The sequence below is a fragment of the Rutidosis leptorrhynchoides genome, chromosome 2, assembly GCF_046630445.1.
Source record: "Rutidosis leptorrhynchoides isolate AG116_Rl617_1_P2 chromosome 2, CSIRO_AGI_Rlap_v1, whole genome shotgun sequence".
In the NCBI taxonomy this organism is placed as follows: Eukaryota; Viridiplantae; Streptophyta; class Magnoliopsida; order Asterales; family Asteraceae; genus Rutidosis; species Rutidosis leptorrhynchoides.
In genome coordinates, this window is record NC_092334.1 from 95322529 (window position 1) to 95338225 (window position 15697).

General features: G+C 33.5%; 1 protein-coding gene across 1 annotated transcript; it reads left to right on the plus strand.

Moving 5' to 3' along the window:
• The first annotated feature begins 5622 nt into the window (after nt 1-5622).
• Nucleotides 5623-6921, plus strand: LOC139888095 (protein ALP1-like). Its single transcript, XM_071871128.1, has one exon. It carries the CDS (start codon nt 5623-5625, stop codon nt 6919-6921), a length of 1299 nt encoding a protein of 432 aa, XP_071727229.1.
• Nucleotides 6922-15697: the final 8776 nt, after the last annotated feature.

Here is a 15697-nt window from a genome sequence, read left to right on the forward strand (position 1 = left end):
TTTTTCTGAGGAAGATATTAAAGTCGTGGTGTGGTCCTATGGTAGCAATAAAGCCCCGAGTCCCGAAGGTTTCACGTTAATTTAAATTAAAACATATTGGGAGTTTATCAAGACTGATGTTTGTAACTCGGTGAGTAACTCTTTTGCATTGTTCAGCCAACCTCGGGGTTCAGCTTCGGCATTTATTACCTTAATTCCCAAAGTATCTAGCCCGAATTTAATTAAGGACTTTCGTCTTATTTATTTGATTGACTTTCAATTGAAATTTATTAAAAGAAATTCTACTTAATCAGTTGTCCAAGGTGATTAATAACATGATTTGCCAGGAAGAGTCGCGTTGATAGCATGTCCTCAAATCCTTGATAGCTCGTTGATTGTTTGGGAAGTGTTGGAATGGTATAAGAAAAAGAATCAAAAACCTATGCTTTTAAAGGCTGAGTTTGAAAAAGCATATGATTCAGTCTCATTGAAGATTTTTAACTCATATGATCTGTTGTTTGGGGTTCGAGGAGAATTGTATTAGGTCGATTGATGTGTCTTTGTTCCACTCACACATCTATTCTTGTAAATGAGAGTCCAATGACTTTAAATTGGAATGTGGCCACAGTTAAGGCAGCCCTCTTAGCCCGTTCCCTCTTAGCCCGTTCTTGTTTCTGTTCATTAAGGAAGGACTTTAATTCAACAGTTATAGTGGGTCACATTAAAGGCGTCTCAATTGGGTCCCCAAGATTTAAGTTGTCAAAACATTTTTTACCTTGATGATGTTATCATTTTGTATGCGCGGGATAACACGGTGATGGAAGCTATTTTGCAGATTTTTTGTGACATTTACATCATGTCACAGTTGAAATGAATGCTTGTAAATTGAATACTTATGGTCATGGTTTAAGTACTCACAATACGCAACTGATGGTAAGTACTTATGGTAGCACTCGTGGTTCTTTTCCATTTAACTACATGTGATTACTTTTAAGAGTCACCATCATTCGAATTGCAAACTGGAAGCCTCTTGTGGATCGGTTTAAAAGAAAGTTGTGGAATCTATTTTTTTATTGTTTGGTGGTCGTTTTACCTTGATTAAATCGGTATTAGTGAGTTTTGAGGTATATTATTTGTAATAATCCATCCCACATCAGATATAGAAAAGAAACATTGGTCATTTATAAGCAAACTAATATCACCCACTATGGTTTTTAGTTGAAACCTGGAGATACCCAATTAGTCCACTGCTTTAGCTTATGAGGGGCGACTGTCTCTCGAATTGTGACGGGCACGTGGCTCGTTTGATAAAGGTGGGTTAGCGCTGGGGAGTTGGCTTTCAAGACTTCTCTCCATCTTAGATAAAAATGATGGATTTTTGACGTGTCATAACCAACTGTGGGCCAAAGTGACGTGTGTTGTTTGTGGGATAAATGGTGGTATTGGGTCTTCAGGTTGGTTGGTCAGTGAGTCGTGGCCCAATATGGTGTCATGCTTCAAGCTTACTGAATCTCGTGGTAATGTACCTCATAATATGGTAAAATGCAAGGTTGGTAATGAGTACATTATATGTTTTGGAAGGATCGGTGGCATGGCAACAACTCTCTTCTAGCCAAATTAATAAACTCTTCCTTAGATTCGAATCATGATTTCTTTCTAGCACACAGACTTGTGAAAGAGTTGTAGTGTCGGGTTTGGATCAGAGAAGAGATCAGTAGCAGGAACCAGGCTTCTCTTATTGAGCTTTTGAACAAGGTTTCTAAAGTGTTTCTTTCTGATGTGCTCGACTCGAAGGTGTGGTCCATTTTTGTTGTAGGCGACTGTTCGGTCAACTGCACGAGGTTTCTCAAGTGGTTCTTTCTGATGTGCCTGACTCGAAGATGTGGTCCATTTCCGTTGTAGGCGAATTTTCAGTCAGCTGCACGCAAAACTACATTGGTGATCTTCTCTTGCCATCATTGAATGTGGTTACTAGGTGGATAAACTATGTCCCATGAAAAGTAAACATTATTTTTTGACATTTGAATATTAACAGGTACCTTCAAGATTGAGTTTGTATCGTAGGGGCCTAGAGATTCAAGAAATTGCGTGCTCATTATGCAATGTTAATGTGGAATCCATTAATCGTATCATTTTAATTTGTGAATTGGCTTCCGAAAATGGAGAAAGATCTGAGTATGGTCTGATATTAACCTTTCTATGTTCATGTCATGGCCTGAATGGCTTAGTTGGGTCGATGATTAGAGGTCTAGTAAGCAGCGCAAAGAGAACTTATGGGTTATTAATGCAACAACGATGTAGATTTCTTTGAAGGTTCGAATCGATGTCATCTATCATTCCTCGGCTATTAGGAGATTGGATGTTTCGATTTTATTTGTAAATTTTCTTTTTTCTGGATTAAATACAGAGGTAGGGTTAATGTTTCTTGTAACTATTGGATTGTAAGCCCTTTATAAGCTTCTAGCTCCTTGTTAGAGATGTCTTTTGGTTGATATATATTTGATGTGAAAAAATATGTATTTTGTATATATTGTTAATGAAAATATGTTAAAGAAAAAGAAATCAATTTGTTGCAAATGAAAGAGCTTAATTGTGCACATGGGACATATATATAGCTTATTACCAACGGATCTTCGGTCCAGCGGTACGGCGGTTACACTTGTGTACTCGCAGGGCTAGAGGTCTCGGGTTCGAACCTCGTCACCCGCTCTAGGAATTGAAATATATTCCTTGAAGGTGGCCCAAAGGGAAAGTTTTACCGACCCGCTCCGGGACTAAGGTCCGGCCCGCCTGCCCCTCGGGATGGTTTAAGGGTCGGATCCTCAGAGTGTGGTTCGGGTTTCCTGCCCGAAAGCGCGTGTGTGTGTGTGCAAATGATGACTAGGCTTCGGTCCGGACTGATGCAAGCTTGCCTTTCAAAAAATATATATATAGCTTATTATGAATTTAATTAATTGATGATTGATAATAAAGTATACTATCCAAGATAATGACTTTGGAACGTAAAGTATACTATCCAAGATAATGACTTTGGAACATACCATCCATATAACTCCACACCAAGAGACGGCTATATTTAGTTTGTCTTTGATATCTTTCGATCGGGTTCTATTCATATGATCATATCTAGCTCGGGGCCGGCCGTTTAATGGTCCAAACCATACAAACTTTAGTATGTACATATTATTACTCCGTATTACATATTACATATATACATATAATATATGTGTGTGATATAGAAAAAACATAAAGTTATGTAGCTTTTGGAAAAGAATAAAAATCGACGAGCATGTTGAATACGTTACAAGCCAACTTGGATTAAAGGCCTAGACTTTTCCAAAGCTCAATATATAATAATAATAATAATAATAATAATAATAATAATAATAATAATAATAATAATAATAATAATAATAATAATAATAATAATAATAATAATAATAATAATAATAATTATTATTATTATTATTATTATTATTATTATTATTATTGTTATTATTATTGTTATTAGTAGTAGTAGTAGTATCGTATTTGTTCTAATTTATTGGCATGGAATTAATGAATATTTAATTATATATTTTATATATTATTATTATATTATATATTATATATAACCAACAAAATTAAATGGAAATTCCTAAGCCATTAATTAAAATATAATATTTGAGTTAACCGTACTAACATGTAAAATTGTAACACATAATTTATTGTACATGCCTATCGATTTTTCGTAACCTCTATTATATGTACATTATAAATACATCTTTTGCTTATTATTACTTTTTTTAATGTAATTTTGATAGACCTGACATTCACATAAACTAACATGTGAAATCCACACAAATTTCCACATTCAAATAATGCATTCAAAAAATTCAAATAACATTAATCAAAAGTTGAATATTAATCAAAAGTTGAATATAGCCTATCGAATATAGACTCTACGTCACAATCTATTACGGAGTACTTTTCAGGACACTTAACCAGACCCGTATAATTTTGAAGTCATCACGTTGCTTTAAAATTTTTCGAAATAAAAATGTAACAGTACTTATATCTTGCAGAATGCTATCCTAAAAAATATGTACAATATATTTGGAAAATAAGTGCAAAACAAAATCTTAAATTTTTAATGCAAGAAAATTCTTTTTTTTTTTTTTTTTTTTTAAAAGCAAAGAAAAAAACCTTAAAATAAGCATATAATTAAGCAAAACCTTAACATTTGCAAGTTAAAAGTTCCCTTGATCAAGTTGCATGAATAGTTTGTATAAAATTTTCATTGTTACGTATATGCATGTCTAAGAGAGATTAAATACCTGCTACTAATCTTGTTATAAGATATTGTAGAGACTGATTATGATGATCTTCCTTAAACGTATCACTCGCATCCTTATTAAGTACGTTGCTCGAATCCTGCTTTGTTTCGAAACTCATCACAACTTCCTTAACTGTGGTATCCACATGATCAGGCTTCGTGTCTGATAAGACTAGCCGTTGATCTTCAACTACAATATCAACTGTAATAAATTCAAACTTGATATTAGTCATTAGCATGAACATAATTTATGATCAACTTTAATCAAAGTATGGATCAATATTGAAAAAACTTACGATTTATACGTTGCGAAGAAGGGGTACCCTTGAAAGTAAGTTCAGTGTAAAGCAAATGAAAAAGAAATAAAGCACATAGTGTTTGAGTTGCAAAGAGAACTAGCTTTCCTCCTCTTCCCTTCTCTGTTTTACGAGGACTACTTTTAGTCTCTTTTTGAACCATTTTTTTCTTTCTTTTGATGAGTCTATATTGTGTTGGTTAGTTACTTTCAGTTCTTCCTTCATATATATACACGTACTTTCAAGTATCAAATAGTTGACCTCAGAATATGAAGACTTTGTCTTTACATTTGAAGTCTTTATTCACAATTAGTGATGAGACGGCAAGTTAGTTATGTGTATCTAATTATCAATATGTATCTAGCTAGTTTATTGAAGCATGTCTAATATCTATTGATTTTCAATATTATATGGGTTAAAAGTATTAACCATAATATTGTTCATGAACCAAGGTTTTTTTTCCACGTACGTCGATATCAAGGAGTTTCATTAATCTTAAAATTATAAGTTCCAATAATGTCATAAACAAAAATTAGTGTGTGTATTACTATTAACTGTTCCAAAACAAAAAAACAAATGTCGTTCATGAAATGATTCTATTTACCTATATACTAGAAGTCCGATATTTTTTTAATTCGCACACTTTACTGGTTAAAAAATATTGTTTGTTATATAAGACCATTTTTAAAGCGGCGTCAGAGGAGTCCCGTCAGACGCGTTGGCAGTGGGTGACGCCCCCTGACGCCCCTAGTGGGGCGTTACGGCTGACGCGGGAGGGGCGTCAGTGAAGTTTTTCACGCGTGGGTGAGGCAGCGTCAGGAGGACGTGGCGGCTTCTGATTGGCTGGAAATTTAAGCCGTTGGGTAACGGCTATAGTTGATTTTTTTTCATTTTTTTTTTTAAATTATATTTATTTTTATCTATATAAACCTATCCATTCTACACTTTTAACACACAATTTCTCTTTATTTTTCTTTGAATTCTATCAATTAAATCATATAATTTTCTCTCATCATCAATTATTTTTCTTTCATGGCATCGTATTTACTTAGTTTCGATTCCGATTCGGAAGACGAGCGTATTATTGCACTAATTCAACATTTAGAAGATGATGATGACGAAGTCGAATCCGATCGTGTTCCAAGATCACGAATTTATATTTCAAGAAATCGTGAAGAAGCTGCAGAAAACTTATGGAAGGATTATTTTAGTGACACACCCGTGTTTCCGCCATTTAAATTTAAAAGGCGTTTTCGTATGCGGATTGAACTATTTCTCCGAATATCGCAAGGTATTTCTAATTTCGATTCTCATGATACTCCCGAGCATTTTAGATTTTTTAGGGAACGTTTTGATGCTATCGGTCGGCCGAATTTTACAATATTGCAAAAAATGACTTCGGCTCTACGCCAATTGGCGTATGGAACTGCTGCCGATATGTTTGATGAATATTTAAAAATGAGTGAGCAAACCTCAATACTTTGTTTAGATAACTTTTGTAAATGTATTATTACATTATACAAAGAACATTACATGAGATCTCCCAATGCATACGATGTTCAACGTTTATATAGTAAGCATGAAGAGAAACATGATTTTAAGGGTATGCTCGGGAGTATTGATTGTATGCATTGGGAGTGGAAGAATTGTCCCGTTGCTTTGAAGGGACAATACACTAGGGGTGACCACAAGAAACCTACCATTATGCTTGAAGCAGTTGCTTCATATGACTTGTGGATTTGGCATGTATTTTTTGGAATGGCGGGTTCCAACAATGAAATAAATGTTTTGAATCAATCCTATGTTTTTGATAAACTTAAAAAGGGAACATCTCCACTAGCACCATTTGAGGTAAACGGTAATCAGTACACAAAAGGCTATTACTTAGCTGACGGTATATATTCTGACTGGGCTACTCTAGTCAAAGGTTTTGCGAGTCCGACAGATGATCTAAGGATTAAGTTTACTAGGTTTCAAGCTAGTGCCCGAAAGGATGTAGAGAGGGCATTTGGGGTTCTTCAAGGTCGATTTCATATTTTAAGGTTAGCAGCACGCACTATGTCGGTAAACAAGATGCAGAGAGTTATGGACTGTTGTATCGTATTACATAATATGATTTTGGAGGATCAAGGATTTGCGTTAAGTGATTGGGAGGAAGAGTTCATTACCGAAGATATGGAGAATCGTCCGGAACGGATACCGAATAGAGGACGGGATCAAGACGTTATTATCCGAGAAATAAGAGATAGGACGGTGCACGACCAACTAACCGATGATCTAGTTGAGCATATTTGGAACCTTCCGTCCGCATTCCGCACCATGAATGGTTAAATTTATGTAATGGTTAAATTTTATGTAATGGTTAATTTTTATGTAATGGTTAATTTTTATATGTTTTTTAATTATATGTAATATAATTTGTATGCATAATAAAATAAAAAAGAAAAAGAAAAAATAAAACTGGTGGGACCTATTTGACACTGGAGGGGCGTCAGGGTTATTTTGATGTCAGAGGGTGACACTGCCACGTCAGAGGCAGATTGCACTTTTTGACCAAAAAGTGAACAATCTGCCTGTGACGTGACAATCAAGGTTAAAAATGGTCTAAAATGAAATGCTATAATGACTGAGTGGTAGGTGTGGCCCTCATTGTATCCTGATGGACCCGAGATTGGTCGTTGGTTTAGTTAATTTTTTTTCTACAGTTTCTTTACTTTTTTACCCTTTTTCTATTTTTTAAAAAAATTCTTTAAAATATTTTTATTTTTTTAGTCGGATTATGTTTATGTTCTTTAAATTTTTTTATAAAATTATCTTCTTTTCTTTATTTTTTCCTTTATCAGATTCTTATATACTTTTCTAGTTTTAATAAGTGTATTATATTTGTATGAATAAACGATATTTTTTCATTAACAAATGTAATTTATTTTTTATCATCGAATCAATTAAGATTTGTATCAACAAGTGTTTATAGACACAATAAAATAATGTACTTAATGGTAAGCAATAACTTTTATATCAGTCTTTTATATATGTGTATTGTAATTGAAAATTTATTTAATAAATAGTGTTTAGTACCTTTATTTCTACATTTTACGTATTATAAGATGATGTATTATAAGATGACATACGCACTTTCAAATATAGTTTCCGTTGGACCACACATATCTATCAAACTATGCGTAATAATACTTTACCACAAACGAAGGAGGGGTCCGTAGCAACGCGCAGCGAACCCCTAACCTTGTCATGACTAAAATTAGAAGATAAATGTATTTTTTTTTCTAAAAGCAAGAATAAATTAGCACAAGTCCACTAAGGGAGGGAAACCCGTACAATGGATCGACAATGAAACACACAAATACGAAACTCGACTATAACCTAGTTGCGGAGGAAGCAACTACAAAATGTTACGCTACACAAGACAAGACCATGGATTCGAGATCCACCCTAACCAATCTAACTTTCTATTCTTCATTCTATTAGAAATCCATTCAAAAGACTTTAGTTGAATCTCCATTAACCCAGTAGGACCACTCCAAAATGAATCCGAAAAAACTTTTTGATTTCTATTTTTCCAAATCAAATATCCGCACGTCCACTCAATTGTTTGTCAAATACTTGACCAAAGAGGGGATAAGGAACGATTGCATTTGCCCCTAAAAACTTCATTTATGCTTAAGTTTGAAACCGTCCCCAAGCCCCACCATTTATAGACCCGAACCCAAATATCCATTGCATGACGACAAAAGATTAAAGTATGTTCAATGGTTTCCACATCATCATCACATAAAGGACATCGAACGAAATCTAAGTCTATACCTCTTTTATCAAGTTCGATAAGTACCGGAATCCGCCTTTTTAATGTCCTCCATATGAAAATTGCAACTTGATAGGGATATGTTACCTTAGTAAGTACGGAGCATTTCTTATAGTATTCAGACTTATAATTGTTACTTATCAATTCATAAGTTAGGCTTGATCATTATTCTCTATCAATTCATAAGTTAGGCTTGATCATTATTCTCTAGACACAATTACTCGAACCTGATGGTCTTGTAATCAACTACGTTTAACTTTGTACAGCTTTGATTGATGTATGGGATATATATTTCCCTTGATTTCTTTAGTTAAAGTCATTCGTATGTGCAATATTTGCGGACCTCTAATAAAAACATTCAAACAGGGTTTACTTTGTTGAAATTTTTTAAAGGTAGTAAGCTCTTGATTACATGACCATCCACCCCCACCTCCGCACATGTAGTCCTTAAGGGGTGGGAGTGCTATCACTCTACTAGAGTGAAAAAATTATAAATGATTTACTTTTAAAATTATATAGAAAATCACTAAATTTAATTATAATTACGCTTATATTCTTTAAATATATGATTTTTATGAGGTAAGCACCAAGTAAATGTCCTTTAAATATAATTTATTTATTTTAATCCATTGATACAAAAATAAATTCAAAATAAAGTCCATGTCTCTCTCGAGTCCATTTTTTTGAGTCCATGTTTCTCTCTAAAGTGCATTGATACAAAATACACGCACATAGTTGAATTCGAAATAAGATTCAAAATAACTTAGGTCGTTTGATATCTCTTTGACCATTAAACCATGAGTAACGCACGTCTTCTCTCGATTAAAAATAATAGAGTCGTCTCTCGGTTTATTAGTACAAATAAATTCATGATTAACATGTGAGTGGACCTTGTTCCAACGTGTCGTGAGTCGTGACCCGTCCTAATCCATCTGGACGAATACATTACATTTGGTTACATCGCGAGGTACTTGACCTATATATGATACATTTTTCAAACATTGCATTCGTTTTTAAAAGACAAACTTTCATTACATCGAAAGTTGACGGCATGCATACCATTTCATAATATATCCAACAATAATTGACCTAATCTGTCATAATAATCTTTATTGAACTCAACGACTTGAATGCAACGTCTTTTGAAATATGTCATGAATGACTCCAAGTAATATCTCTAAAATGAGCAAATGCACAGCGGAGGATTTCTTTCATACCTGAGAATAAACATGCTTAAAAGTGTCAACCAAAAGGTTGGTGAGTTCATTAGTTTATCGTAATCAATCATTTCCATAATTTAATAGACCACAAGATTTTCATTTCCATTTCTCATAAACATAATCTCATATCAGGCATTTCGCACGGCATAGAGATAAAAATCATTCATATGGTGAACGCTTGATAACCGAACTAACATGATGCATATAGAATATCCCTTCATTTCGGGACTCTCATCGGACATGATAATCGAAGTACTAAAGCATTCGTAACCCGAATGGGACATGTCTGTAGTGACCCGAACTTTTCCATATTTATATATATTAATTGAGATTGATATTTACATGACTAAATATTTTCAACGTGTTAAGCAATCAAACTTGTTAAGACTTGATTAAATGAAATAAGTTTCATATAGTCAATTGATCACCCAAGTTGACCGGCGATTCACGAACGTTACAAAATTGTGAAAACTACATATTGTGGTATATATAGACATATATATATGGTTGACATGAGATTATGATGAGTAAGTATCTCACTAAGTATATTAACAATGTGTGATATACATAAGAAATGAGTTTACTAAGTTAAGAAACTCGAAATGATACATATAACGATTATCGTTATGATAACGTCTACTAAATACATATGTATCATATTAAGATATTGATACACTATATTTAACATGATAAAATGATATTTAAATATATCATTAAGTGTGTTAACAATGAACTACATATGTAAAAACAAGACTACTAACTCAAGGATTACGAAACGAGACTTATATGTAACGATTATCGTTGTAACGATATTTTAATGTATGTATCATATTAAGAGATATTCATACATCATAATATCATGATAATATAATAATTTAACATCTCATTTGATATAATAAATATTGGGTTAACAACATTAATTGAGATCGTTAACTTAAAGGTTTCAAAACAACACTTACATGTAACGACTAACGAAGACTTAACGACTCCATTAGAATGTATATACATGTTGTGTTTTTATATGTATTCTTACACTTTTGAAAGACTTCAAGACACATACCAAAGTACTTCTACTTAACAAAAATGCTTACAATTACATCCTCGTTCAGTTTCATCAACAATTCTACTCGTATGCACCCGTATGCGTACTCGTACAATACACAGCTTTTAGATGTATGTACTATTGGTATATACACTCCAATGATCAGCTCTTAGCAGCCCATGTGAGTCACCTAACACATGTGGGAACCATCATTTGAGAACTAGCATGAAATATCTCATAAAATTACAAAAATATTAGTAATCATTCACGACTTATTTACATGAAAACAAAATTACATATCCTTTATATCTAATCCATATACCAACGACTAAAAACACCTACAAACACTTTCATTCTTCAATTTTCTTCATCTAATTGATCTCTCTCAAGTTCCATCTTCAAGTTCTAAGTGTTCTTCATAAATTCCATAAGTATAGTTTCATAAAAATCAAGAATACTTCCAAGTTTGCAAGTCTACTTCCAAGCTTTCTAATCCATTCCAAGTAATCATCTAAGATCAAGGAACCTTTGTTATTTACAGTAGGTTATCTTTCTAATTCAAAGTAATATTCATATTCAAACTTTGATTCAATTTCTACAACTATAACAATCTTATTTCGAGTGAAAATCTTACTTGAACTGTTTTCGTGTCATGATTCTGCTTCAAGAACTTTCAAGCCATCCAAGGATCCTTTGAAGCTAGATCCATTTTTCTAATTTCCAGTAGTTTTATCCAGAAAACTTGAGGTAGTAATGATGTTCATAACATCATTCGATTCATACATATAAAGCTATCTTATTCGAAGGTTTAAACTTGTAATCACTAGAACATAGTTTAGTTAATTCTAAACTTGTTCGCAAACAAAAGTTAATCCTTCTAAATTGAATTTTAAGATCAACTAAACACATATTCTATATCTATATGATATGCTAACTTAATGATTTAAAACCTGGAAACACGATGAACACCATAAAATCGGATATACGCCGTCGTAGTGAAACCGGGGGCTATTTTGGTTTGGATAATTAAAAACTATGATAAACTTTGATTTAAAAGTTGTTCTTCTGAGAAAATGATTTTTCATATGAACATGAAACTATATCCAAAAATCTTGGTTAAACTCAAAGTGAAAGTATGTTTTTCAAAATGGTCATCAAGATGTCGTTCTTTCGACGGAAATGACTACCTCTTTAGTAATTGACATGTAACTTAAATTTCCGACTATAAACCTATACTTTTTCTGTTTGGATTCTTAAATTAGAGTTCAATATGAAACCATAGCAATTTGATTCACTCAAAACGGATTTAAAATGAAGAAGTTATGGGTAAAACAAGATTGGATATTTTTGATCTTTTTAGCTACGGGAAATGTTTAACAAATGTATACAAATCATATCCTAGCTAACTTATATTGTATTATACATGTATTCTAATATATTATGTAATCTTGGGATACCATAGACACGTATGCAAATGTTTTGACATATCATATCTACCCATGTATATATATTATTTGGAACAACCATAGACACTCTATATGCAGTAATGTTGGAGTTAGCTATACAGGGTTGAGGTTGATTCCAAAAATATATATACTTTGAGTTGTGATCTAGCCTGAGACGTGTATACACTGGGTCGTGGATTGATTCAAGATAATATATATCGATTTATTTCTGTACATCTAACTGTGGACAACTAGTTGTAGGTTACTAACGAGGACAGCTGACTTAATACACTCAAATCTTTAAAACATAATAAAAATGGTTGTAATCATATTTTGATCATACTTTGATATATATGTACATATTTGTATAGGTTCGTGAATCGATCCGTGGCCAAGTCTTATTTCCGAGGAAGTAAATATCTGTGAAAGTGAGTTATAGTCCCACTTTTAAAATCTAATATTTTTTGGATGATAATACATGCATGTTTTATAAATGATTTACAAAATAGACACAAGTACGTGAAACTACATTCTATGGTTGAATTATCGAAATCGAATATGCCCCTTTTTATTAAGTCTGGTAATCTAAGAATTAGGGAACAGACACCCTAATTGATGCGAATCCTAAAGATAGATCTATTGGGCCTAACAAACCCCATCCAAAGTACCGGATGCTTTAGTATTTTGAAATTTATATCATATCCGAAGGGTGTCCCGAAATGATGGGGATATTCTTATATATGCATCTTGTTAATGTCGGTTACCAGGTGTTCACCATATGAATGATTTTTATCTCTATGTATGGGATGTGTATTGAAATATGAAATCTTGTGGTCTATTGTTACGATTTGATATATATAGGTTAAACCTATAACTCACCAACATTTTTGTTGACGTTTTAAGCATGTTTATTCTCAGGTGAATACTAAGAGCTTCCGCTGTTGCATACTAAAATAAGGACAAGATTTGGAGTCCATGTTTGTATGATATTGTGTAAAAACTGCATTCAAGAAACATATGTCGATGTAATATATTTCTATTGTAAACCATTATGTAATGGTCGTGTGTAAACAGTATATTTTAGATTATCATTATTTGATCATCTACGTAATGTTTTTAAAACCTTTATTGATAAAATAAAGGTTATGGTTGTTTTAAAAATGAAGGCAGTCTTTGAAAAACGTCTCATATAGAGGTCAAAACCTCGCAACGAAATCAATTAATATGGAACGTTTATAATCAATATGAACGGGGCATTTCAGTTGGTATCCGAGCGTTGGTCTTAGAGAACCAGAAAATTTGCATTAGTGTGTCTTATCGAGTTTGTTAGGATGCATTAGTGAGTCTGGACTTCGACCGTGTTTTCTTTAAAAATGATTGCTTGACATTTTTGTTGGAAACTATATATTATTAACATGTAAATATTATGTGATATATTAATCTCTTAACATGTTTGATATTGTGTGACAGATGTCTACCTCTAGCACAAATCCCATTGACTCACCTAATAATAATGAAGAGTCGAATATATATTGGCAAGATTCACAAGTTCCCGAAGAACCAGAAGAAGAGGAAACGAAACCGGAAGAAGAGGAAACGGAAGAAGAGGAACCAGAAGAAGAGGAACCGGAAGAAGAAGAGGTTCCGGAGGGGGGAATAGTAGGAACCACAGAAAACCGGTCAAATAAAAGAAAATCCTCAACCAATGGACCAAAGTTAATAATGGTCAATGGTGTTTCCGCTAAGGAAGCAAAATATTGGGAAAATTACCAATTTTCCGATGAATCGGATCCTGATGAGGATTCCGATGATGTTATAGAAATTACCCCGACCCAATTTAATGAGGCAAAAGAAAATAATAAGGGAAAAGGCATCAAAATAGAGAAATCTGATTCCGACCCCGATGAACTTTATATGTACCGTCAACGCCCGTATTTTCAATATCGTGACAATAACCCGGGAACCTCTAAACCACCAGGTTTTCTAAACCAATGTGGAAAACGACGACTCGTATTAGAGGAACATCATATATCCCTAGAAGATTAGGAAAAAGAACCAAGTCCGAAGAAGAAGAAACTAGTGATTCAGATTAGAGGGGTGTGAGCATGTTGTGTAATAAATGTATTGTAGTGTGCTTGTACTTTTATGTTCTATGTAAAAATTGCTAGTATTGTTTGTTATTACGAATCTAATCCTTGTCTATTTTACAGTATAAAAACAAAATGGACGTTAAGGGTAGAGAACCGAATATTTTAGAAGACCTACCAGAGGATATGATTGAGGAAATCTTGTCTAGAGTCGGTCAGAATTCATCAGCACATTTAGTTATGGTGAAATTAACCTGTCAAACATTTGAAAGACTTTCCAGAAATGCCTTAGTTTATAAAAGGCTTTCCTTTGATAGGTGGTGTATATCACATTGGGGAGACTTTAAGTTATGCCGTGTTTTCTTTAAAGCATTAAATGCGGGGAACCCAAATGCAATTTTATGCTATGGGTTAAGAACCTATTTTGACTCAACATATCCCAACATAGGATTTCGTGAATTAGAAAGAGCTTCTAACATGCAACATAAAGAAGCATGTTATGCTTATGGGTTAGTGATGTTCGCTTCTTACCAAAGTGAGAAAAAGAACATCGGATTGTAGCTTTTAAATAAAACTTTTCCACAAGTGACGGATTCAGTAGTTGGGGTGAGAAACAAGGTTTTTAGATTATTACGGGGCTGTTGGACATTACGAAACCCTCGTCCTTTTGACGACATTACAACATGCTGCCTAGCCAATGGTCATAACGGTTATTTTCCACAAGACCAAGGAAGGGAAGTCGTCTTAGTAAAACCAGAATGCATGACTTGTTTCTGGACTTATGAATTACGTGTCTTTATTTCCTTTGCTGAACAACTTGCGTATTAACTAGATTTATCTTCAAAACTGTCCTGTATCATAGTGTACTATATTTCATGTTATATGTAATATAGCGAAGTTGTAAGTTTGAAGAATATTTGTATGTGATATATTATTATAATCAGTTTTTCATATGAAATTGTAGTAGTTGAATTTTATATTAGCTACTAAGTATGAACTTAACGGGTAGGTAGTACCCGAATTTAAACTTATAAAACGCTAATATGAAGAAAAAGCTTTTATAAATGAGTTCATATTATGCTACGAAATACTATTGACTACTCTTAATATTCTGTATGATTAACTTGTTTCATTTGACTATTTTGAAGGAAATGACACCGACTACTAGACACACCTTGAATATGAGCGAAGAGGAATTTCGTGCCTTTCTTGCTTCAAACATAGCCGCAGTACAGGCCGCGCTACATACCAACAATAACTCTGAATCTAGCAATACAGCTAATGGCGCAAGAAATCGTGTATGATGCTCCTACAAGGAATTCACTGCCTGCAAACCTTCAGAATTTGATGGGACCGAAGGACCAATCGGATTGAAACAGTGGACCGAGAAAGTTGAATCGGTGTTTGCCATAAGTAAGTGTGCTGAAGGAGACAAAGTGAAGTGCGCTACGCATACCTTCACAGGTATTGCGTTAACATGGTGGAATACCTAT